The sequence below is a fragment of the Pan paniscus genome, chromosome 13 (assembly GCF_029289425.2).
Source record: "Pan paniscus chromosome 13, NHGRI_mPanPan1-v2.0_pri, whole genome shotgun sequence".
Classification (NCBI taxonomy): domain Eukaryota; kingdom Metazoa; phylum Chordata; class Mammalia; order Primates; family Hominidae; genus Pan; species Pan paniscus.
The window spans coordinates 105,355,379-105,383,255 of NC_073262.2; the positions used below are offsets into that span (position 1 = coordinate 105,355,379).

General features: G+C 38.1%; 1 protein-coding gene across 1 annotated transcript in view; it reads left to right on the forward strand.

Moving 5' to 3' along the window:
• Positions 1–27,877, forward strand: part of FAM117B (family with sequence similarity 117 member B) — a 134,340-nt gene that overhangs the window by 89,528 nt on the left and 16,935 nt on the right. Inside the window, exons 3-4 of the mRNA XM_008974205.4 lie at positions 71–163; positions 1,428–1,541. Of these exons, the coding sequence (XP_008972453.2) occupies positions 71–163; positions 1,428–1,541 (207 nt within the window). The remainder of the gene's footprint in view (positions 1–70; positions 164–1,427; positions 1,542–27,877) is intronic.

Consider the following 27,877-nt stretch of genomic DNA (forward strand, 5'->3'; position numbering starts at 1 on the left):
GAAAGATATGGTAGACATTGTTGTGAAATGATTTTTGTTAAAATACACCTCCCCTCTTTTTTCATTACAGACAGAGAGTGCATGGGCTGAAGAATACTCTGAAAAGAAGAAAGGGTCTCACAAGCGCTCAGCATCTTGGGGCAGTACAGATCAACTTAAGGAGGTCAGAAAAATGGTTCTAAGATAGTGGGTGTGGAAATATCCTTTTGTTGGCTATTTCCTTGATATTACGGGCAGCAAGGATTTGTCATTTTCCATTGATTTCTTTTTTCTTTTTGGCTTCTTAAATAACAAAAACAATTATTGTATTGATTTAATAAAGATTTCAATAGGGATATTTATATATCACTTACCTGATTATGTATTTTTGTCTTTTTTTAGGAGAATTCATACCTGTCTATTAACATCAGATTTAAAAATTGTAACAATACAACAAATTCACATTTATTCTTTTTTTGGTGTGTGTGTGTGTGTGTGTGTGTGTGTGTGTGTGTGTGTGTGTGTGTGTGTGTGTGTGTGACGGAGTCTCGCTCTGTTGCCCAGGCTGGAGTGCAGTGGTGCGATCTTGGCTCACTGCAGGCTCTGCCTCCCAGGCTCAAGCAATTCTCATGCCTCAGCCTCCCAAGTACCTGGGACTGCAGGTGTATGCCACCATGGCCAGCTAATTTTTGTATTTTCAGTAGAGATGGGGTTTCATCATGTTGTCCAGGCTGGTCTCTAACTCCTGACCTCAAGCAGTCTGCCTGCCTTGGCCTCCCGAAGTGCTGGGATTACAGGCATGAGCCACCGCATCTGGCCACATTTGTTATTTTTCTATATATGGTGGTGTTTCTGAAATGCAGTACTCACTATAACCATGATGGTTATGGCTCCATGCTATGATTACCATTTTCTGTGCTGCTAATTAGTGACATTTTCATTTCACACATAATGTAGAAATGCAAAAACTCGGTCAAAGAATAAATAAGATATTCATTGGAATTGCATTCGTTATTTAAAGATGATATCTGTGAATATATTTCATGACTTGAGTTGATTTTTAAATACTGTGTAATTTTTGGAACTGTTGAAAGCTAGGTGTTCAATAAACCTAAATTGAAATAAAAGTTAACTTATGGTAAAGGCAATGAGAATGATTGTTTTTTTTTAATTCTTCGTGAAAACTGTAATGTAATTCTAAGTGCTGAAAACTTTATTTGTGTAGTACTTGGGAAGCTCGAAGGCTGAGAACAATGTTGGAACATATACACATACATGCATGTGTATATGTGTATAAAATTATGAACAAAAAAATGAGACTTTGTGATATGGTTCAAAAATTCAAAAGACTTATTAAGGGTAAGTTTTACTGGTTCTTATTAAGCAAGGATGTGTTTTTGTTTCATGTGGAAAACACTCTGGTGTACTTGCTATTTTTGCTTTCTCAGATTGCAAAATTACGCCAGCAGTTGCAGAGAAGTAAACACAGCAGTCGGCATCATCGAGATAAAGAAAGACAGTCTCCATTTCATGGCAACCATGCAGCTATTAACCAGTGTCAGGTAAGAGTACCAATACCACAAAATCCAGAAAAGGAATTTGTTGTTTTTCTGGTGATTTGTTATTTCATTGGTAATTGTTTAGGACAAAAATGCTCAAAAACATATTTGAAACAGTGATTTAAATACTGAATCACAGTCTTTATAAGAAAACAGAATATTAAGTTGACAAAATGATATTTTCCTTTAGTGACCTAAGATACGACTTCTAGGAGACATAGCTACTTATCTATTTTGGTTTACCATATTTTTGGCTTTATCAGTTCAATATTTTGGAGGCAGAATGACACAGAGAATTAAGCATTGGGTATGGAACAGGCCCTGGCTGAATAACTTATCCTTTCTAAGTCTCAGTTTCCTCATGTGAAGATGGGAATAATAATACCTGTCTCGGGCGGGGAACATCACACACCAGGGCCTGTTGTGGGCTGGGGCGATGGGAGAGGGATAGCATTAGAAGAAATACCTAATGTAAATGACGAGTTAATGGGTACAGCAAACCAAAACGGCACATGGGTATGTATGTAACAAACCTGCATGTTGTGCACATGTACCCTAGAATTTAAAGTATAATTTTAAAAAATGTAAAAAAAAAATAGCTGTCTCATAGAAGTCTTTTGATAGAGACAAACCTTTATCTGCTTTGATTTTTTAGTAGAACCCATGAACTGCTCTTGATGGCTCATCCATCCAAAGAACACTTTTTTTTACTGAATTGAAATTGGATGAGATCTCTTGGCAAGGAGAAAGCAAGTTCATTTCAGGTCCTTCAGGATCTTTCAAGTTCCAGAATTGAAGCTTTGGGAATGAGGAAGGCTAGATTGAATTTTCCATGTTAACAGTAAGGCAGCAGGGCCTGGAAGGTAGAGGGAAACTAGAAGGCTTAGTTCTGTGACTCTCAGTTGTTTTATAATACTGGAGTTGGCAAACTGTGGCCCGGGAGCCAAGAATGTCCCACCATGTGTTTCTGTAAATAAGGTTTTATTAGAAAACAGTCACTCTCATTTTTTATGTATTGTCTATTGCTCCTTTTTGTGCCACAAAAATATACATTTGACTCTCTATATCTTCAGGTTTTGCATTTATGGATTCAACCAACCATGGATCAAACATATTTTTGGAAAAATAGAATAGAATATGTATAAATATAAATATATTTTAAAATATAATTAAAAGTACAAATAAAAATACAGCATGACAACTATTTACATAGTATTTACATTGTATTAGGTATTATAAGTAATCTAGAGATTATTTAAAATATACAGGAGGATGTTCCTAAATCATAATGCACTTACCATGCCATTTTATATAAGGGACTTGAGTATCTGTGGATTTTGGTATTTGGAGGGGGGTCCTGTCCTGGAACCAGTCTTCTGAAATTGAGTAGTTGAAACAGAGACTGTCTGGTTCACGAAGCCTAAAATACTTACTGTTTGGCCCTTTACAGAGAAGGCAGGCCAACCCCTTTTATAGTTTGGTAGTGTCTGATGTTTGTTAAATGTATAGATTGTTTGCAATGGAAAGTATGGGTAAAGGTATAGAATTTTTCAAACTGATTTTGCCCCAAAATATTAATACTCGGGTCAGATTTGATTTCACAGGTTTATAGAGATTGTTTTTTGTTTGTTTTGAGACAGGGTCTTGCTCTGTCACCCAGGCTGGAGTGCAGCAGGGTGATCACAGCTCACTATAGCCTCGACTTCCTGGGTTTATGTGATCCTCCCACCTCAGCCTGCTGAGTAGATGAGACTACATATGTGCACCACCATGCCTGGCTAATATTTTTTATTTTTTATTTTTGTAGAGATGGGGTCTGTGTTGCCCAGGCTGGTCTCTAACTCCTGGCTTTGAGTGATTCTCCCACCTTAGCCTCTCAAAGTGTTGGAATTACAGGCATGAGCCACTATGTCCAGCCAAATTTATAGTTCGATTATAATTTCTAGTAACTTTTTTCTATATTTGATATTTTAATTAAAAACACGGTTATACATTAGTATTCGTGTATATTAAAAACCTGTACAAACTAGATTTATTTCTGGAGAAATAGAAATTTTAAATTGACAAAATAAGAAATGAAAAATTTGTAAAGACTAATAACTTTTGAATTTGGAATGTTAATTAAAAACCCAGTCTCACTCTCAAGAGGCTGAAGACCCAGATGATTTTACAGATGAATTTGCCAACCTTCCCCTTCCTCTCATTCATTCATAAATAAATGGTATGTGTTTCTAAAAAATAAGGCCACTTTTTACTCCCAGTCCATATTTTTACTCCAAGTAGAATAGGGATTAGGATGGAATTTTATTGAATTAAGTGGCTAGTTTTAGGACTTCAGAAGTTTCTGAAGTGATTATTTTTTAAACTTGTGTTAAAACCAACAATTTTAAAGTGGTTATTCAAATTTTCATTTTTTTCTTCTTGCAAGTTGAATTTACTTAATAAAGATTATTGGAATTTACTTGAAATTTATATTTAATTTAAAAACGTTTCCTTGCAGAGAGGGTAAGGACAAGAAAAACTTGAAAAATAGAGAAACTTGAAAAATAGTTCATCTAGTTTGAGTTTTGTACACTTGACACATCAAGCGTCTTAACTATTTCTCCCATTTTATTTAGTGTTATCAGCCAACCGCAAGTCAGGCACATGTGCATCATGATAGTAATGACAGTAGTACTCATATTTAATTGAAACTCACGCTGGCCGGGCGCGGTGGCTCACGCCTGTAATCCCAGCATTTTGGAAGGCTAAGGTGGGTGGATCACCTGAGGTCAGGAGTTCGAGACTAGCCTGGCCAACATGGCGAAACCACATCTCTACTAAAAATACAAAAATTAGCGAGGCTGGCGGGTGCCTGTAACCCCAGCTACTTGAGAGGCTGAGGCAGGAGAATGGCTTGAGCCCAGGAGGCGGAGATTGCAGTGAGCAGAGATCGTGCCACTGCACTCCAGCCTGGGTGACAGAGTGAGACTCCATCTCAAAAAAAAAAAAATTAAAAAGAAACCCTTAGGCTGTAAACATGAAAATAATTTCTATTAAGTTATTGTTTTGGTGGGTTCTCTATCTAGTGGAGAAAAGTGCCACACGATACATGTGTACTTCTGAGGCCATTCATCAGCCCATACAATATTTATTAATCATTTTGGCCTGTGACTGTAGTACTCATTAGGGGATGTGGTGATAAAGAAATATTGTCTGTCCTCACCAGTTCTCATATTAAAGAGATATGAGTAAACAGTTAATTATAACACTGTATAATGAATGTGTTGATAGGGAGAATTCAGAATGCAACAGAAGATGTGTTTATTTGGAAAAGGATGGAGTCATCTAGAAAGACGTCTCAGAGAAAATGGTGTCTAGCTGATCCCTGAAAGATAAGTATGAGGTGGAAAAAGTCATGTCCCCAGATAGGAGTAGTGGTAAGAGATTAGGCAGGATAGAGAGGTAAATAGCAGCCAAACCTGAAAGTCTCCATGTTCACTTATTAAGACATTTAGACTTCAACCTAGGCTATTTTTTAAAATGCAGGATATGGATATGTGACTATTTTATAATGGTCATTATGGGGTCAGATATAGAACGAATTGGGAAGAGACAAGATTAGAAGTAGGGAAATAATTTAAGAATAGGATTTAGTGATCCAAGTAAGAAATGATGGCCTCTAGTAGGGTAGAAACTTTTAAACTGCTGAGGATGAACTTGAGTGATATTTAGAAGGTAAGAATTAATAGTTGAATTCTATTAAAAGGGTTTACTATGGTAAGCATTTGGATACATTATTGGCATTCAATCCTCATCTTTAAGGTGGGGTTTGTTAGTCTCTCCATTTTATAGACAAGAACATCAAGGCCCAGAGAGGTCAGGTATATTGTTTAAGGTCACACGAGACAGCCAGAATTCTAACCTAGGCATTCTAACCTCAGAGTCTGAGGTTTTTAAACTCTGTGCTAGCTGATGGTTGACAATATTTGAGAAAAATAGAGATGAAAGTTAAGGATGATGTCAATTTTAACTTTTAAAATATGATTTAAGGCCGGCCGTGGTGGTTCACGCCTGTAATCCCAGCATTTTGGGAGGCCGAGGCGGGTGGGTTGCTTTAGCCCAGGAGTTCAAGACCAGCCTGGGCAACATGGCAAAACCCCCTCTCTACTAAAAACACAAAAATAAGCTAGGCGTGGTGCCGCGCGCCTATAATCCAAGCTACTCAGGAGGCTGAGGCACAAGAATAGCTTGAATCTGGGAGGTGGAGGTTGCAGTGAGCTGAGATTGCACCACTGCACTCCAGTCGGGGGAGATAGAGTTCTCTAAATAAACAAACAAACAGTGAAAAAATAAAAAATGAAATAGGATTTTAGAAGTTTATCTATCTACCTCAGCACCATATATAAAAGTAACTCAAAATCGTCAAGGACCTAAATGTAAGAGCTAAACCTAACAGCTCTTAGAAGAAAATATAGTCATAACATTTGTGACATTGCGTTAGGCAACGGCTTCTTAGAAATGACACTAAAAGCAAAAGCAAGAAAAGAAGTAGATAAATTGTACTTTATCAAAATTAAAAACTTGTGATTCTAAGGGCATCATCAAGAATGTGAAAAGATAACCCACAGAATAGGATAACCCACAAATCATATGTCTGATAAGGCATTTGTGTCTAAATTACATAAAGAACTCTTGCAACTCAGTAACTCACAAATCATATATCTGATAAGGCATTTGTGTCTAAACTACGTAAAGAACTCTTGCAACTCAGTAATTTAACAAAAACATTTAAAAATGGGACAGGATCTGAACAGAGAGTTCTCCAAGGAAGATGTACAAATAGCCAATAAGCACATGAAAAAGATGCTCAATATAATTTGTCAATAGGGAAATGCAATTCAAAACTCCAGTGAAATACCAGTTCATATGCATTAGAATGCTGTAATTTAAAAGACAGATAATAAGTGTCAGGGGAGGATGTGGAGAAATTGGAATATATATATATATATATATATATATATATATATATATATATATACACACACATATAGGGAGAGAGAGAGAAGCTCCTTCTCAATTAAAAAAATATATAAACTTTTATTTATTTTTATTTTATTTTATTTATTTATTTTGGGATGGAATCTCTCACTGTCGCCTGGACTGGAGTGCAGTGGCACGACCTTGGATCATTGTAACCTCCGCCTCCCGGGTTCAAGTGATTCTCCTGCCTCAGCTTCCTGTGTAGCTGGGATTACAGGCACCTACCACCATGCCCGGCTAATTTTTTGAGTTTTTAGTAAATACAGGGTTTTACTGTTTTGGCCAGGCTGGTCTCGTACTCCTGACCTCGTGATCCTCCCGCCTCGGTCTTCCCAAGTGCTAGGATTACAGACGTGAGCCACTGCACCCAGCCTACTTTTTTTTGTTTGTTTGTTTGCGACGGAGTTTCACTCTTTATGCCCAGGCTAGAGTGCAATGGCATGATCTTGGCTCATTGCAATCTCCGCCTACCAGGTTCAAGTGATTCTCCTGCCTCAGCCTCCTGAAGAGCTGGGATTACAGGCGTGTGCTACCATGCCCAGCTAATTTTATATTTTCAGTAGAGACGGGGTTTTACCATGTTGGCTGGGTTGGCTGCAAACTCCTGACCTCAGGTGATCTGCCTGCCTCGGCCTCCCAAAGTACTGGGATTACAGGCATAAGCCACTGCACCTAGCCTATTTATTTCTCTTTTTTTTTTTTGTATTTATAGTAGAGATGGGGTTTCACCTTGTTGGCCAGGCTGGTCTTGAACTCCTGGCCTCAGGTGATCCACCTGCCTCAGCTTTCCAAAGTGCCGGGATTACAGGCGTGAGCCACCGCGCCTGGCTGGAACTTTGATATATTAATGGTAGGAATGTAAACAGTTGCTTTGGAGAATAATGTGACAGTTCCTCAAAAGATTAAACGTGGAATTGCCAAATGGCCCGGCACTTCCTCTCCTAGGTATATACCCAAGAGAATTGAAAATATATGTCCACATAAAAACTTGTACATGTATGTTAATGGCAGCATTATTCATAATAGCCAAAATGTAGAAAAAACCCAATGTCTATCAGCTGATAAAAGGGTAAATAAAATGTGGTATATCCATATGATGGAATTTTATTTGATCATAAAAAAGAATGGAGTACCAGTACATGCGACAACATGCCTGAACCTTGAAAACATTATGCTAGCCAGGCACGGGGGCTTATGCCCGAAATACCAGCACTTTGGGAGGCCAAGTTGGGTGGATCACTTGAGGTGAGGAATTTGAAACCACCCTGGCCAACATAGTGAAACCCCATCTCTACTAAAAATACCAAAAAATTAGCTGGGCATGGCGGCACGTGCCTATAGTCCCAGCTACTCGGGAGGCTGCGGCAGGAGAATCACCTGAACCTGGGCGGCAGAGGTTGTGGTGAGCTGAGATCGCACCACTGCACTGCAGCCTGGGTGACAGAGTGAGACTCCATCTCAATAAGTAAATAAATAAATAAATAAATAAAAGAAAACATGCTAGTAAAAAAAAAAAAGACACAAAAGGGCACATAACATATGATTCCATTCTTAGGAAATACCCAAAATAGGCAAACCCATAGAGATAGAGAATAGACTGGTATCGGGGGAACCGCCCCCAATATTTCAACGTAGGTTCTATTTTCCCTAAGTGTCGGCTAGTCTGAGAAATAAAGAGAAAAAGAGTACAAAGAGAGGAATTTTACAGCTGGGCTGCTGGGGGTGACATCACATATTGGTAGGTCTGTAATGTCCGCCTGAGCCGCAAAACCAGCAGGTTTTCATTAAGGACTTTAAAAGGGGAGGGGGTGTATGAACAGGGAGTAGGTCACAAAGATCACATGTTTTAAAGGGCAATAAAGATCACAAGGCAAAGGACAAAGCGAAGATCACAAGGCAAAGGGCAAAATTAGAATTACTGATGAGCTTCTGTGTTCAGCTGTGCACATATTGTCTTGATAAACGTCTTAACAGAAAACAGGGTTCAAGAGCAGAGAACTGGTCTGACCTCAAATTTACCAGGACGGGATCTTTTCCCCACCCTAATAAGCCTGAGGGTACTACAGGAGACCAGGGCATATTTCAGTCCTTATCTCAAACGCATAAGACAGACACTCCCAGAGCGGCCGTTTATAGACCTCCCCCCAGGAATGTATTCCTTCCCCAGGGTATTAATTATTAATATTCCTTGCTGGGAAAAGAATTCAGTGATATCTCTCCTACTTGCACGTCCATTTATAGGCTCTCTGTAAGAAGAAAAATATGGCTCTATTCTGCCCGACCCTGCAGGCAGTCAGAACTTTGGTTGTCTTCCCTTGTTCCCTAAAATCGCTGTTATTCTGTTCGTTTTCAAGGTGCACTGATTTCATATTGTTCACCCATGTTTTACAATCAGATTTCATATTGTTCAAACACACATGTTGTACAATCAATTTGTACAATAGTGTTCCTGAGGTGATGTACATTCTCAGCTTACAAAGATAACAGGATTAAGAGATTAAAGTAAAAACAGGCATAAGAAATTATAAGAATATTATTTGGGAACTGATAAATGTCCATGAAATCTTCACAATTTATATTCAGGGATTGCAGTAAAGACAGGCATAAGAAATTATAAAAGTATTAATTTTGGGAACCGATAAATGTCCATGAAATCTTCACAATTTATGTTCCTCTGCTGCGGCTCCAGCCAGTCCCTCTGTTCGGGGTCCCTGACTTCCCACAGCAGACTGGTGGTTGAGTAGGGCTGGGAAAGTTGGGGAGAAATGATGAACGACTGCTAATGAGGGGCTGCTTTTGGTATGATTTGAAAATAGATTGCAGTGATGGTCACACAACTCTGTTCAATACCATTAAAAAACCAAAGTTAGCTGGGTGTGGTGGTACCCGTTGTAGTCCCAGCTACTAGGGAGGCTGAGGTGGGGGGATTACTTGAGCCCAGGAGTTCAAGACCAGCCTGGGCAACATAATGAGACCCTGTCTGTTAAAAACAGCAACAACAAAAAACCCATAGTTGTACAATTTAAATGAGTGAATTGTATGGTATTATACATTATATTCTAGTAAAGCTTTTAAAGAAATGTCAACCAACATGAAAAACACAAATATATAAAATACGAATACGGTTGTCTAGAAATAGTAAATTAAATTAGATGCTTAAAAAGAACCAAAAAAGTAAACAGGGAGGTTATTTAACAGTGCACTCTGAGGTCAGACTGTCTGGCTTGAAGTCTTGAGTCCTGCTGCCTGCTAGAGGTGTGAAGTTCCTCAGTTTCTCTGCATAGTAATATTACCTGTTCGTTGTGTTGTCCAGAGGCTTAAATGGGATAAAATGTTATAAAACTCTTTATGCAATTCTAAGTACATAGTAATTTCTCAGTATCTTAGGCCATTTGAGGGAGCACCTAAATGTAAAAGATGTAAACAGACTTGGTTTCCTTGCCAATTTCTTGTTAAACTTTTTAAAGCTTTTATTATTACAAAAGTACTCACAAGCTCATTATAGAAATTTTAGAAGCTAAGAAAAGTCGAATAGAAAAATTATCTCTAAAGAATTTTTTTAATGAAATAGGAAAATTTCCAAAGGAGAGCTGTATTTCTGTATCTCTCTCCCCTATTGCTGACATTTTTTTTCTTTTAAGTGTTTTATTCTTTGCATTCCTCATTGAGAGCATATCATATGTTAGATTACACTGCCTTTTTGTATTTAACATGGAACATTGTGAGTATTACAAATGCTTCATTTTTGCTGTCTTAGATTCTGTAGAACATTTTCCTAGTTAAGGTTATTTAGTTGGGTCCATTTTGTGTGTGTGTGGACTTAAAGCTTTTTCAGTATTTATTCTTTTCTCAAGATAGGTTTTTATATTATTTGATTAGGAAGCTTGAGTATTTGGGGGATTCTTTGTGTGTTTTTCTGAGACTTTTTACAAGTTATTACAGTATTTTGTTTGGATTTCACGATATGCAGAAGATGATTTTTACTAGGAAATTAATCTCTTAACATTGAAGGGACAGTATTGCTGTTAGGATAGTGGTGTAGTCTACAGCTACTAGTTAACAAAAGATAGTTTTTCTTGGGCTTACAGTTAGAAAAGAATTCTCACATACTTTTCTGCATGTTTTTTTCCCCTGGAAATTCAGGGGAGATTATTCATTAGGAAGAATAAATACTGCCAGGTTTCTTAGAGCTAGAGTCTTTCACATTTCAAAGGTTTCCCCAAATGACAAAACCGTCAGATGTTTAAATGAAATTGTCTCATTAGAAAATATAGCCAACACATTTCAGAATTATTTGATTGAGTGTTAGAGTCTGATGTTAGTAACAAGAGTGGGAGATGCCAGCATCTTCACAGTCACATAAACTAATTTTGAGGTAAGAATTTTATTTTTTTATTATTATTTTTTACAGTAGTTATGTTTTTTTTATTATACTTTAAGTTTTAGGGTACATGTGCACAACGTGCAGGTTTGTTACATATATATACATGTGTCATGTTGGTGTGCTGCACCCATTAACTCATCATTTAACATTAGATATATCTCCTAATGCTATCCCTACCCCCGAGGTAAGAATTTTAAAAGTGTGTGGGTATTTTGTGGCTGTTACTATAGCCTCAAGCAAGAAAGCCCTCCCATAGGATTTTCTTATTTCTTCATCTGGGCTGAAGACGCTTACTAGCCTAGGAGGGTTTGAGAGCCAAGAGACAGTGAGGTAGAAAAAGAAACTTACTTTTCTCTGAGGAATGGAAGGTGCATTGTAATTTGAAAATGAAAATTACTGCCCTACACTAAAATCTTGGGATGTCAGTCCAAAACAGAGCATGAATGTTATTTAATTTTTAAAAGTTTTTTGCCGTTTCAAAATTGAGAGAATAGGTACTTTTGCTGTGACCTTTATTACAGAATATAACTGCAGCTTGGAAGAGCTGTAAAGGTAGGTACCAGATGAGAGGACAGTGATTGCTGGAGGACAGAAATGAAGTAACAGTGACAGGATATTAAGAATGAAGGCCACATGGTGGTCTGGAGTCAAAAGCCCTTAAGACTGGAAAGCTTTTTTTCAGGTGCTTACTAATTTTTTTACCATTCTAAACAAGTTTTTGGCTGGGCGCAGGGCAGTGGCTTAAGCCTATAATCCCAGCACTTTGGGAGTTCGACGTAGATGGATCACTTGAGCCCAGGAGTTTGAGACCAGCCTGGGCAACCTGGTGAAACCCTGTCTCATCAAAATATACAAAAAATTAGCCAGGTGTGGTGGCACATACCTGTAGTCCCAGCTACACAGGAGGTTGAGGTGGGAGAATCACCTGAGCCAGGGAAGTCAAGGCTGCAGTGAGCCGTTATTGCCCCTACCGCACTCCAGCCTGGACAACAGAGGGAGACCCTGCTTTAGTCCGTCAATCAACAATCAGCCAATCATCAGTTTTCACCTCCCTTTGGTTGTATTAGGGTTTCTGGCTCATTTTTCTCTCATGAAACTCGGTTGAATTCCTGTATAGACCTTTCTCCATCCTACTTGCCTACCAAAGCACATTTTCATAAAAAAAAATTAATGCTATATCTCTCTCCCCTACTCAGCTACTGCTTATCACCAGTGTACCACAGATGAGCTAATGCTAGGCTGCTGATGGGACTTGTGGGAAGTGAGGGAAGTTGTTGGCTTTTAGCATTAAAATGAAAGGAGTCAAAAACAGCAACTCTAAAAGACAGGAAGCTGACTGGGCTAGTCAGTTGACTTCATCTATAACAGGTACACCTAACTTTTAAGGTATACCTAAGTCATACGTGGACTGAATTAAAAAAAAAAATTCTTCCCACATTTTATTATTTACTTCAGCATGTAACTGTCTCTAGGAAAGGACCTAAAGAGATAATATTAGGCAGGTAAAGATATGACCCTGTCATCTTTTTCCTCTATTTTTTTCAATTATTGTATAATAAAATGGACATTTTTGATTGTACAATTTTATTAATTTTTAACATATATGTAGATTATACCACCACCACTATAGTCAAGATAAAACATTCCCTCATTCTTTTCCTTTGTATACATGCTTCCCCCATCCCTAATCTCTTGTAAGCACTGCTCTGTTCTCCATCACTCTAACCCTATCTTTTTGGGAATGTCATATAAATAGAATCATACAGTATGTAATCGTTTGAGACTGTCTTCTTTCACTCAACGATAGTGCCCTTGCATTTCCTCTAAGTAGTTGTGTGTATCAATAGTTTAACTTTTTTTTTTTTTGAGACAGAGTCTCGCTCTGTAGTCTAGACTGGAGTGCAGTGGCGTGATCTTGGCTCACAGCAGCCTCTGCCTCTTGGGTTCAAGCGATTTTCCCGCCTCAGCCTCCCGAGTGGCTGGTACTACAGGCACACACCACCACGCCCAGCTAATTTTTGTATTTTTCGTAGAGACAGGGTTTCACTATGTTGGCCAGGCTGGTCTTGAACTCTTGACCTCAGGTGATCTGACCACCTCGACCTCCCAAAGTGCTGGGATTACAGGCATGAACCACTGTGCCCGGCCAGTTTATTCCTTTTAGTTGCTAAATAGTATTCCATTACATGGATTTCCCACAATGTAGCTATTGATATTAAATTCTTGTTGAAGGACATCTCATCTTGATTTTAATTTGCATTACCCTAATGAACATCTTTTCATATGGTTATTTGCCATCTGTGTATCCTGTTTGGTGAAGTGTCTATTCAAATCATTTGCCTATTTTCAAATGTGGTTGGTTGTTGTTATTAGTTTTGAGAGCTTATTAGACATTCTGGATAAAAGTCCTTTGTTGGGTAAGTTACAGATACTTTTTCCCAGTCTCAACTTGTCTTTTGTTCTCTTACTGTCTTTCACAGAGCAAACATAAAAAAATTTTTTTGGCAGTATATTATTATTTTCTTTTATGGGGATTACTTTTGGTGTCATATCTAAGGTAGCCTTTAAAGAAACAACTTTCAGACTTGAATCAGAACAACCTACTTACAATTATCACAGAAGATCACAAGACTTCATTTTTCTGTCAACTCAAGTTTGTGGAAGTGAGGACATCTTTAAGGGAAATGGAGAATTTATAAAAAGACATCAGTTCAGACTATCTTAATATATTTCTGAATTAACTAAGATTAGTGAAGTACTCATTTTAGAAAATTTCTGATTATCAAAGGATAGGAAACTACTTTTAGAAGAATTGAAAATTTCAAAAGATAAAAATCAAAAATCACATACTCTCACTGTATAGGGATAACTTTTCAATATTTGGGGGCATTTTAAATTTGGTAGGATGTAAGTTTAGTCCTGATTCTGTGACCCTAGATTATTAGCTTCTCAGAGTCTCATTTTTTCAGTGTAAAATGGGGGTAGTAACTGCCTATTTTTATAGAGAGAGCTTTTGTAAAAGTAAATAAAATAATGTATATAAACTGCTTAGAGCAATGCCTAGCACATATTAAGTGCTTAATAAGTGCTACTTACTCTATAAAACAAAATGGAGCTTCAGTCTTTTTATAAAACCTTATGTCGGCCAGGTGTGGTGGCTCATGCCTGTAATCCCAGCACTTTGGTAGGCTGAGGTGGGTGGGACACGTGAGGTCAGGAGTTTGAGACCAGCCTAGCCAGTATGGTAAAACCTTGTCTGTATTAACAATACAAAAATTAGCCAGGCATGTTAGCACATACCTGTAATCCCAGCTACTCAGGAAGCTGAGGCAGGAGAATTGCTTGAACCCAGGAGGTGGAGGTTGCAGTGAGCTGAGATCATGCTGCTGCACTCCAGCCTGGACGACAGAGTGAGACTCTTGTCTCAAAACAACAACAACAAAAATCCCCATATGTTCTGTTGTTTTCTTTGTCCCTAACTTTGAATGTTAATATTTTGTTAACATTGTTGAGGTTGTCCAAAGCATCATTTTTAATGGTCCTGTGGTATATCATATTATGGATATTCTATGCTTTTCTATGCCTGCTTTCTTCCTTTCCTTTTCCTTTTCCCTTTTCCTTCCCTTTCCCTTTCCATCGTTCTTTCTGTCTGTCTTCCTGTCTGTCTGTCTGTCCTTCCTCCCCTCCCCTCCCTCCCTCCCTCGGTCCCTCCCTTCCTTCCTAGGGTCTCACTCTGTCACCCAGGCTAGAATGGAGTGACCATGTCACTGCAGCCTCAACCTCCTGGGCTCAAGTGATCCTCCCACTTCAGCCTCCTAAGAAGCTGGGACTACAGGCGTGTGCCACCATGCCCGGCTGATATTTAAAATTTTTTATAGAGACTGGGTCTCCCTGTGTTGCCCAGCCTGGTCTCGAAGTCTGGTCCTTAAGCAGTCCTCCCTCGGACTCAGCCTCCCAAAGTCCTGGAATTACAGGTGTGAACCACTGTATCTGGCCTCTCTATTGTTAATTGTTGTTATTTTTCCATTTTTCATTAATATATACCGTTGAGATGAACAATGAAAAATGTGTCATGTCCAAATTGTTTTTCAGATTAAAAGACAGCAAATTTAAAATTAAGTATTTAGGTTGGGCATGGTGGCTCACACCTGTAATCTCAGCACTTTGGGAGGCTGAGGTGGGTGGATCACTTGAGGTCAGGAGTTTGAGACCATCCTGGCTAACATGGTGAAACCCTGTCTCTACTAAAAATATAAAAAATTAGCCAGACGTGGTGGCGGGCGCCTGTAGTCCCAGCTACTTCGGAGGCTGAGGCAGGAGAATGGTGTGCACCCAGGAGGTGGAGCTTGCAGTGAGCCAAGATTGCATCACTGCACTCCAGCCTGGAGGACAGAGCGAGACTTCATCTCAAAAAAAAAAAAAAAAAAAAATCCTCAAATTAGCCGAGTGTGGTGGCAAACACCTTTAATCCCAGCTACTCGGGAGGGTGAGGCATGAGAATCACTTGAACCTGTGAGTCGGAGGTTGCAGTGAGCCAAGATCACACTACAGCACTTCAGGCTAGGCAATAGAACGAGACTCTGCCTCAAAAAAAAAAAAAAAAAAAAAAAAAGTATTTAATTTTTATCATGACTAACACTTCAGTAATAAAAGATCTAATATGGCACTTTTTAATATATAGTTATTGAATTCTAGAATATAGTGGTTGCTTTGCATTATTACTGTATATAGTGTATTTGTGCTTATTTTATAGTTTATGGAGCAAAATTTAGTATATTAAGCCATTTTTGCATCTTAACCAGCTGCTGCCTAATTATTACAGGAAAATATTGTGGAAGTTCAGCTATTCTAAATCTAAAATAATTGGTTTTGGTACATATTCTCTAACCTTTAGATGGTCTGTAGCTATTGAGCCATATATGACATTCTTTTACCTTGCAGTGAATTTCATAGCTTGTTCATATTGGGGAAGTTGTACATGGAAGTCATATTGCTTGAAGGTAGATAATTTAATGGCTATGGAGGTCATTTGACTGTACCTGCTTTAAAATTTCTCTAGTTACAAAAAGAATCATATGAATATCTACATTGGTACAAAAAAAGCCCTTGGGAAATGTCCATGTATGTAGAAATACTCAAGAACATTAAAATAAGGAAAACTTTCTTAATATGATCACACACATACACACACTTCTCTTTACCTTAAGATCCCATGCTATTTAATGGGGAAACATGAGAGATACTTCCACTAGGATGAGGAACAAGGCAAGGATTCTTACCATCCCTACTTCTGTTTACATTGTACTAGTGGTATTAACTAATACAGTTAGAAAAGAGAAGTCAGTTAGAGCCATTAGAATTGGTGATGAAGGCCAGGCGCGGTGGCTCATGCCTTAATCCCAGCACTCTAGGAGGCCAAGGCAGGCGGATCACGAGGTCAGGAGATCAAGACCATCCTGGTCAACATGGTGAAACCCCATCTCTACTAAAATACAAAGGATTAGCCAGGAGTGGTGGTGTATACCTGTAGTCCCAGCTACTCAGGAGTCTGAGGCAGGGGAATCACTGAACCCAGGAGGTGGAGGTTGCAGTGAGCCAGATCATGCCACTGCACTCTAGCCTGGTGACAGAGCAAGACTCTGTCTCAAAAAAAAAAAAAGAGTTGGTGATGAAGAAATAAAACTCCCTTTCAGATAATATGATAGTATATCTAGTTGGAAAACCTCCAAGAATCAATAAAACCAATGAAAAAAAATTTTTTTTTTTTTGAGACGGAGTCTTGCTCTGTTGCCCATGCTGGAGTGCAGTGGCGCGATCTCGGCTTACTGCAAGCTCCGCCTCCTGGGTTGATGCCATTCTCCTGCCTCAGCCTCCCAAGTAGCTGGGACTACAGGCGCCCGCCACCTTGCCTGACTGATTTTTTGTATTTTTAGTAGAGACGGGGTTTCACCGTGTTAGCCAGGATGGTCTCGATCTCCTGACCTCGTGATCCACCTGCCTTGGCCTCCCAACCTGGGATTACAGGCTTGAACCACCGCGCCTGGCCAGTGAAAATTTTTGTATGACTGCAGTCCATAGCATTAACAAGCTAAAATCAATACCATTTATATATACAAACAGCAACCAGCTAGAAGACGTAATGGAAAATAAATTCCAATTTACAGTAGCAGCAAAAACAACTAAATACTTAAGAATGAAATTAATAAGTACTACACAATCTACATGGGGAAAATTAAAAACACTTCTGAAAGATACAAAGCAGACCTGTACAAATGTAAAATATGTTACTCTTGGATAGGATGAGTTAATATAATACTTTCTAATTTAATTCATAAATTTAACACAATCCCAATAAAAATATCAGTAAGCTTTTTTACAGCATTAGAAAAGTTGCTACTAATAGAACTTGCTACGTAAAGCTCATAGGGAAAAGTAAATATGTGAGTATAACCAGCAAAACTGTGAAAAGGAAAAACTATGAGGGCAGCTAGCCTTACCAGATGTCAAAACATACTATAAAGCCTTTACAAGTAAAGCAATGTGCTACTGGTACATGAATTGACAAACTGATCAGAGGAATGACTAGAAAGCCCAAAAATTGACTCAAGTACATACAGAAATTTACTGTATGGTAAAGGCATCTCAAATCACTGGTCAGAGATGAACTTTTGAATTACTAGCACTGGGACAAGTCGTAGCCATTTATAAAAAGAATGAGACCACACCATATACAAAAACAACCTCTAAATGGATTAAGGATCTAAATGTAAACAACAAAACCATGTAAGTATTAGAAGACATTAGTGAATTCTTCTGTAATCTCAGCAGAAAAAAAAGATTTCTATGACTCAAAATTCATAATCAACAAAAGGTTGATAAGTTTAATTATATAAACATTTTGTATGGCAGAAAACATTATAAACCAAGTATAAAAACTGAAAAAACAAAAAATATTCACAACATATACCACAGACACAAAGGGCTAATAACCCTCGTATAAAGAACTCTCAAAAATTAAGGGAAATGATGCTACCAGTGCATGCATGCACCCTCCAGTGGCATAAGGATGGCCCTTGCCTGCCACCAGCCCCCACAAGCACCTCTTGGGAGTCTGAGGATTGGCCCATGCAGCCTGCTGCTGCCACTCAGTCACACAAACCACCTCGGGGCCTGGAGATGACCTACTCAGTCCACCACTGCTACTGCACTGCCAACACCACACACAATGCCCAGAGTCCTGAGGACCCACCTGCCCAGCTCACCACTGGCACCTGAGCATGCCACATGGAAACCCAAGGACTAGCTTACCCAGACCCACCAATACTGGTGCTTGTCTGTGCCACCCAGGGGTCTAAGGACCAGCACACCAGGCCCACTGCCACCACTGCTGATGCCTGAGGACTAGCCTGGCTAGTATTCCTGTACCCTGCAAAGCCTTACCACAGCCTTCACTGACAACTCCAGCCTAAGCTGCTGAGAAACTCAGAGACACCACTGTTGCTGATTATGGCCAAAGAAATCATATAGAGACTACACTACTGCACCCACCCAGAATCAAAGACAAAGCTACCCAAGCAACGCAACAGATAAATCTATAGGAAAAAGGCTTTCCCTATGAAAGCCAATTCAAAAAATTGGAGGAAGTGACTGTTATACTAAATGTGCAAGTATTAATATAAGGATACAAGAAAAGTAGAAAAGCAAGGAACCATGGCATCTCCAGAGGAGCCCAATAATTCTTCAGTAACAGATCCCAAAGAAAAGGAGATTGGTGAAATTCCTGAAAAACAGTTCAAAATAGTGATATCAAAGAAACTCAATGACATACAAAAGAACACAAATAAACAATACAAAGAATCAGGAAAATAATTTATTTGAATGAGTAATTGAATAAAAGAGATAGATAGATTAAAAAGAACCAAACAAATCATGGAGCTGAAGAAATCAAAGAATGAAATAAAAATTCAGTTGAGAGCTTCAGCAATAGACTAGATCAAGCAAAAGAAAGAATTTCTCAACTTGAAGACAGGTCTTTTGAAACAATCCAGTCAAACAAAAAAGAATAAAAAGGGATGACAAAGCCTCTGTGACATATAGGAAGCAACAAGCAACCAAGTATTTGAGTTTTGAGACTTCCAGAAGAAGAGATGGTCAAAGACATCGAAAACCTATTGAGTGAAGTAATAGCTGAAAACTCCCTCAGTCTTACAAGAGATATGGATATACAGATACAGGAAGCTCAAAGATCCCCAAATAGATTTAACCCAAAAAGGTCTTCTCCAAGTCATATTATAGTCAAACTGTCAAAAGTCAAAGACAGAATTCCAAAAACAAGAGAGAAGTGTCAAGTCACATGTAAGAGAATCCCCATCTGTCTTAGTTCGTTTGTGTTTCTGTAAAAGAATACCCAAGTCTGGTTTATTTATAAAGGTAAGGGTTTTATTTGGCTTGTGGTTCTGTAGACTGTCCAGAACCTCAGACTGCATCCACTCATGGCGGAAGGCGAAGGGGAGCCAGTGTGTGCAGAGATAACATATCAAGTGAGGAAGCAAGAGAGATAGAGGCATAGTGCCAGACTCTTTTTAACCTCCAGCTATTGCAGGAACTAATGGAGTGAATTCACTTCTTCCCTAGAGAAAAGTATTAATCTATTCATGAGAAATCTGCCTCCATGTCCCAAACACTTCCTGTTACGCCCCACCTTCAATATTGTGCATCAGATTTCAACATGAGGTTTGGAGGAACAAACATCCCAATGATAGCACCATCAGACTAATAGTAAGTTTTTCAGCCAAAACTTTACAGGCCAGGAGAGAATGGGATGATATATTCAAAGTGCTGAAAGAAAAAAGACTGCTAGCCAAAAATATTTTACCCAGGAATAATATCCTTCAAAAATAAAGGAAAGTTGGCTGGGCATGGTGGCTCACGCTTGTAAATCCCAGCACTTTGGGAGGCCAAGGTGGGCAGATCACCTGAGATCAGGAGTTCGAGATCAGCCTGGCCAACATGGCAAAACCCCATCTCTACTAAAAATACAAAAAAAAAAAAATAGCTGGGCATGGTGGCAGGTGCCTGTAATCCCAGCTACTCGGGAGTCTGAGACAAGAGAATCACTTGAACCCGGGAGGCAGAGGTTGCAATGAGCCAAGATTGCGCCACTGCACTCCAGCCTGGGTGATAGAGTGAGACTCTGTCTCAAAAAAAAAAAAAAAAAGGCTGGGCATGGTCTTTCATGTCTGTAATCCTAGCACTTTGGGAGGCTGAGGCAGGCAGATCACTTGTGGTCAGGAGTTTGAGACCAGCCTGGCCAACATGACAAAACCCTGTCTCTACTAAAAATACAAAAATTAACTGGGTGTGGTGGTGCACTCCTGTAGTCCCAGCTACTCAGGTGGCTGAGGCATGAGAATCTCTTGAACCCAGGAGGCAGAGGTTGCAGTGAGTGGAGATTGTGTCACTGCACTCCATCTTGAGTGACAGAGTGAGACTCTGTGTCAAAAAAAAAAAAAAAAAGGCAAAATAAGTATTTTTCTAGACAGGCAAGAACTGAGGGAATTAATCACCACTAGGTCAGCCCTACAAGGAATACTTAAGCAAGTCCTACATCTGGAAATGAAAGGAGGGTATCTACCATCATGAAAACACACAGAGATGTAAAATTCACTGGTTGAGCAGACATAAATGAGAAAGAGAAAGTCAAATATTATCACTACAAGAAGCCCACCACATCTAAAGGTAAACAATAAAAGAGGAAGAAAGGAACAAAGGATATACAAAACAATCAAAAAACAATTAAAGTGACTGACAGAAGTAAGTTCTCACCTATCAATAACAACCTTGAATGTAAATGGCTTTAATTAGAAGATGTAGACTGGCTGAATGGGTAATAAAATAAGAACCATTAGTATGCTGCCTGCAAGAAACTCACTTCCCCTGTAAAAACACATATTGATTTAAAGTGAAGGGATGGAAAAGACTATTCCACGCAAATGGAAACCAAAAGTATGCAGGATTAGCTGTATTTATATAACACAAAATAGACATCAAGTCAAAAACCAAAAAGACAAGGTTATTATATGTAATGATAAAGGGATTAATTCAGCAAGAGGATATAACAATTGTAAATATATATGCACCTTACACCAGAGCACCAAGTGTATAATGCAAACAGTGTTAGAGCTTAAAGAGAGAAATAGACCCCAATGCAATAATAGTTGGAGACTTCAAGACCTCACTTTCAGCATCAAACAGATCATCTATATAGAAAGTCAAGAAAGAAACATTGCACTTAATCTGCACTGTAGGTCAAATTGAACTAATAGACATTTACAGAATTTTTCATCCAATAGCTACAGAATACACATACACATATCAGCACATGGAACATTCTCCAGGATAGACCATATGTTAGGCCCCAAAACATATCTCAACAAATTTTTAAATATTGAAGTTATCAAGTATCTTCTCATACCACAGACTAGAACTAGAAATCAGTAACAAGAAGGAAATTTGGAAACTGTGCAGATACATGGAAGTTAACATGCTCCTCAATGACCATTGGTCAATGAAGAAATTAAGGAAATAAAAAAAAATTTCTTGAAGCAAATGAAAATGCAAGTACAACATACCAAAACCTATGAGATACAGTATAAGAATTGCTAAGAGGAAAGTATATACCAATAAATGCCTACATTAAAAAAAAGATTTCAAATAAACAATCTGAAGAGTGTACCTCAAGGAACTAGAAAAGTAAGAACAAACCAAACCGAAAAGTATTAGAAGAAAGATTATTAAAGATAAGCGTGAACAACTATACACTAACAAATTGGAAAACCTAGAGGAAATGGGTAATTTCATTGACACATACAGCCTACCAAGATTGAACCAGGAAATAGTAGAAAACCTGAACAAACCATGTTACTGGTTATGAGATTGAATCAGTAATAAAAATTGTCCCAACAAAGAAAGGCCCAGAACTAAATGGTTTTACTGCTGAATTTTAACAGACATAAAATAGAACTAGCACCAGTTCTTCTCAAACTATTGCAAACAATTATAGAGGAAGGAGTTTCTCCTAACTCATTTTATGAGGCCAGCATTACCCTGTACCAAAACCAGACACAGGCACAACAGCCACCACCGGAAAAAAAAAAAAAACAAAACACAAAAACCCACTATGGGCCAGTATCCCTATTGAACATAGATGCAAAAATCCTGAGCAAAATACTGGCAAATCAGATCTAACAACACATCAAAAAGGTAATATAACAAGATTAAGTGGGATTTATTCCAGTGATGCAAAGATGGTTCAACATAGACAAATTAATAAATGTGATATATCACATTAACAGAATGTAGGACAAAAACCAACAATCATTATAATAGATACAGAAAAACCATGTGATAAAATTCAGCATTCATCCATGGTAAAAACTCTCAACAAATTAGGCATAGAAGGAAAATACCTTGACATAATAAAAGCAATAGGTGACAAACCCACAGCTAAATTGTACCAAATGGGGAAAAGCAGAAAGCCTTTCCTCTAAGAACTGAAACACGACAAGGGTGCCCATTTTCACCAGTTATTCAGTATAGTACTGGGGGTCCTAGCCAGAGCAACCAGATGAAAGAAAAAAAAGGCATCCAAACTGGAAGACAGAAAGTCAAATTTTTCTTTACAAATGACATGATCTTATATATAGAAAAACCTACCCATTCCAATTTATCTGTACATAAAATAACCAAAAGACTACAAAAAAAATCACAAAACTGATAAATGAATTTACTAAAGTCGCTGGATACAAAGTCAATATATAAAAATGAGTAGTGTTTCTATACACTCACAGTGAACTAGCTAAAAAAGAAATCAAGAAAGCAATTCAGGTTACAATAGCTAAAAAAGAACAACAATAAAAAACCCTGAGAATAAATTTAACCAAGGAAATGAAAGATATCTACAACAAAAACTGCAAAAACTAATGAAAGAAATTGAAGAGGACACAAATGGAAAGATGTCCTATGTTCATAGGAAGAATTCATGTTGTTAAAATGACCATACTATCCAAAGCAATCTATAGATTGATTGCAATTAAAATATTAATTATTTATGTTAAAATACCAATGACATTCTTCACAGAAATAGAAGAAACAATCCTAAGATTTGAATGGAACCACAAAAGACCCCAAATAGAGCCATACAAAGCAAAAAGAACAAAGCTAGAGGCATCATACTACCTGACTTCAAAATATATTACACAAAGCTATAGTCATCCAAACAGCATGGATCCACAGAACAGAATAAAGAACCCAGAAATAAATTCATGCATTTCAGCCAGCTGATTTTTGACAGAAGTGCTAGGAACATACACTGGAGGAAAGAACATCTTCAATAAATAGTGCTGGGAAAACTGATTTATGCAGAAGGATGAAAGTAGACCATTATCTCTTACTACATATAAAAATCGACCTAAAATGGATTAAAACCTTAAAGGTAAGACCCAAAACTACAAAACTCCTGGAAGAAAACATAGGGGAAATGTTTCAGCACATTGGTCTAGGCAAAGATTTTATGGCTAGGACTACAAAAGCCTAGGTAACAAAAAAATATATACAAATGAGACTATATTAAATTTAAAAGCTTCTGTACAGCAAAGGAAACAACAGAGTGAAGAGAAAACCTGTTGAATGGAGGAAAATATTTGCAAACTATTCATCCAACAAGGAACTAACATCGAGAATCTTCAAGGAACTCAATAGCAAAAAACAACAACAACAAAGAATCCCATTAAAAAATGGGCAATCTGACTAGACATTTCTTAAAAGAAGAGACAGATTAAATGTCTGACTAGACATTTCTCAAAAGAAGACATAGATTAAATGACCAACAAATATATATTTAAAAAAGTTCATCTTTACTAGTCATCAGGGAAATGCAAATCAAATCCAAATCCATAATGAGATATCACCTCACCCCTGTTAGAATGGCTGTTATCAAAAAGACAAAAATTAACATATCAAAGGGATACCCTGCACTCACATGTTTATCGTAGCCACTCTCGGTAGCCATTGTATGGAATCAACCTAAGTGCCCATCAACAGTTGAATGAATAAAGAAAAATGTGGTTGTGTGCGTGTACATGTGTATATATAACTGATGAGTATTTCATTGTGTATTCTACAATATAAAAACTGAAGGAATGAGAGCACTGGTAGTTTATGAAACTTAGCAAAGGTTTAGAAAAAATAAATCCAGTTTAGAGAGTTTCATGAAACATATATATTCATAGAGTACAGATAAAAATGTGAGGAGTAAAAATATTTTACTATTCGGTTTGGCATTATGAATCAAAGTCCTGAAAAATCTTTACTATCCTTTATGTCCCCCCAGGAAAATAGCTCCTCACCCCAGGAATTTATTCTAAGGAAGTATTTACAAATGTGTGCAAATAATTGTCTAGGAGGATGTTCATGACAGTATGGTTCTGTAATAGTGAAAAATTGAAAACTATTTGTTTAATAGAGCATTGATTTCTTAAGTAATGCACTCATAAAAATATTATGCAACTATAAAAATGATTTGGTTAAATGTTTTAAAGCATGGAGATAGGTTACAGGTCTGGTATAATGTTAAAAAAAAAAAAAACCACTGGGTTCAGAACACAAGGTATGATCTGTTTCTGGTTAAAAGTGTATATGTATATAGAAGAAAAAGGACTAGATAGAAGAGTTTTTATAAAATTATTAATAGTTGTTATCTCTGGTGATTGACATGTATTTAATTTTCTTTCTTCACTGAATATTTTTTTTACTTTTGCAATAAAGAAAACAATGGCAGTCCAGGCACAGTGACTCATGCTTGTAATCCCTGTACTTTGGGAGGTCAAGGCTGGGAGGATCACTTGAGGCCAGGAGTTTGAGACCAGCCCGGGCAACATAGTGAGACCCTATCTCTAATGATATCTTAAAAATTATTTAAATAAAAAAAGAGTAAACAATGAAGTTAAAAATAGTTTCTCAGGGCAAACTTTTTATGGACATATTCAAGTTCTCTGGATCACTATATCTCTGGCTTATGTTTAAGTATGTTCTTAAGTCTATTGAAAACTGTAGAAATAAAAAAATTAAAGGTGAGTGTATTAGTCTCTTCAGGCAGCCGTAACAAAATATTATGCATAGACTACGTGACTTTACACAGCAGAAATTTATCTTCCAGTTCTGGAGACTCTTAAGTGCAAGATCAAGGTGCCAGCAGGGTTGGTATTTGGTTGAGGGTTCTCCCCTTGGGTTACAGACAGCTCTCTTCTTGCTGTGTGCTTATATGAGCTCTTCGTGTGCATGGGAATGGGAGGTGACTCTCTGGTGTCCTCTTGGACCGGGGCTGCCTCCCCCATATGACCTAATTTAAACTTTACTGCTGACTGGGCACAGTGGCTCATGTTTGTAATCTCAGCACTTTGAGAGGCTGAGGCCATCTGATTGCTTGAGCCCAGGAGTTTGAGACCAGCCTGGGCAACATGGTAAAACCCTGTCTCTACCAAAAAAGTACAAAAATTAGCCAGGCATGGTGGCATGTGCCTGTAATCCCAGCTACTCGGGAGGCTGAGGTGGGAGGATCGCCTGAGGCCAGGAGGCAGAGGTTGTAGTGAGCCAAGATCATGCCACTGCACTCCAGCCTGGGCAACAAGGTGAGACCCTGTCTCAAACAACAACAACAAAACAAAACTCAACTACTGCCTTAGATGCCCCGTGTCCAAATACAGCCACATTGGCAGTTAGGGCTTCAACATATGATTTTGGGGGGACATACACATCCATATACCAGCCTTGTTGAACAAGCATCTTACATGTTCTAGGCTCTGTGCTTGGCAGTGGCACTAAAGAGATTAATAAGACATAGTTTCTCTCCTCAGGTTAATTGTAGAAAAATAATCCAAAAGAAAAAAATACCACCTCTGTTCCCAGGTGTAGCTTGCTTCTGATATTTTGGGGAAATAGTCTTTTTTTCTGGGTGAAATATAAATCTGTGTGTGTGTCTGTTTTATATGCATGCATTGGCTTTTGGTTGAATAAACATGAAGGGGCAAAGGAAGAATGTTCTTTTCACTTCCTGCTTTTGTGAAATATCTGGCGTATATGAAACTTTTGTTCCAGTAGGTAGAACAGAAAATGTTGAGAAATTAGGTGTGTAGGTTTCTAGAGAGAAATTATAGAATTTATTCTATAAACCTAGAATTTATGTTTATATTTGAGGAAAGGGAAAATCAAAAAATATAAGAGCTAAACCCTCGAAGACATATAGATCAAGCTTTAGTCTCATAATTTTCCGTTTGCAAATTTGCAAAATTATTTTACAATTCACCTTCTAAAAATTGCATCATTCTTTACAGATCACTCTGTGTTACTTGAAGTTTATAGCTCAGCTGACTACTGCAGGTTACATCAGAAATTTGAGTTTTTATACCTATGGAGTGTTAGTGACTTAAAGTTTTATTGTCTGACCAGTACTTGATTTATGACATTGATTGTGCTTTAGCCACCCACTAAACTGTATGTAGAGTTGTCACCGCTTACGAAAGCTGAAAGGGTCTAACCAGGACAAGTGTTCACATCAAATGAACTAGACTAAGAGAATAGATCTATGGATATGGCTAAGATCTTCCTCAAAAAAATAGTTTTGAGGCTGGACACAGTGGCTCACGCCTGTAATCCCAGCACTTTGGGAGGCCCAGGTGGTGGATCACCTGAGGTCAGGAATTTGAGACCAGCCAGGCCAACATTGCGAAACCCCATCATCTCTACTAAATATACAAAAATTTAGCTGGCGTTGTCGTGGGTGTCTGTAATCCCAGCTATGCGGGAGGCTGAGGCACAAGAATCACTTGAACCCGGGAGGCTGTGGTTGCAGTGAGCTGAGATTGCACCACTGCACTCCAGCCTGGGAGACAGACCGAGACTCCATCTCAAAAAAAAAAGGTTTTGACAATTGTATATCTGTGCACCAAAGATCTGAGCTATGGAGAGTGGCTCAAAAATATAAGTTGAATTTTTAAAAATTATATAACTTTTCTCTATAAAACAATTATAGAACACCCAAACTTAAGATTTTTCTTTCCTTTGGTAGTGGATGCTGAGAATGGAAAAGGGATCAGAAAGAAGAGATGGAAGTAAAGGGAATAAGTAATATAGAAGCTTGAGGCTGTGGGGAATGTGAGAACAGAGGGACTTATAAAAAGGGAAAAATTAGGAGAAAGAAATAAGTGACACTTGAAAAAAATGTGAAAAGATAATTATTTTAAGAATAAAATACATAATAGGGAAAATACAAAATAAAAATTGCAGCTACTGTTTTCTGAGCATTCATGCTTTAGACGCCAGGCACCATACCAGGTTTCCTGTCATTTCATCCTTAAAGCCATGAGGTAGGTTTCTGTGTCCTGTGTTACATATGAGGACCCAACACTAACTGAGCAGTGGAGACATGCTCACTCAGCACTTCTGCGTGGAGCTTCCCCTTGGCCTTTTTTAGTCACAAATTTCTTGTGTTTGCCAAGGATTCTTGTTGTATTTATTATGCTTTTTCTTTTTCTTTTTTTTTCCAGTTCTAAAGGGGAGCAGGAATAAAAGGAGAAATAGAGATTTAACACTAAGTTCTGTATCAGACAGCAAGATTATCAGGGAATAAAACTGATGGTCATTGATTAGAAGCCCTGTTACCTTTGTCTTCTTGCCCACCTCTTCCTGAAAGAGGTTTTCCAAAAAAACTTTCCTAAATGAAGGATAGGTTAATCACATTTCTTTGCTAGACAGCAGAAGAATCTGCAAGATGTTTATCTGGCACACTGATGTTACTAGCTTTGGCGGATACCTCTGTTAATGCTTGTTTCATATTTTATTTTGAATATCTTGTTAGGAAACAAGTAATATCCTGTAA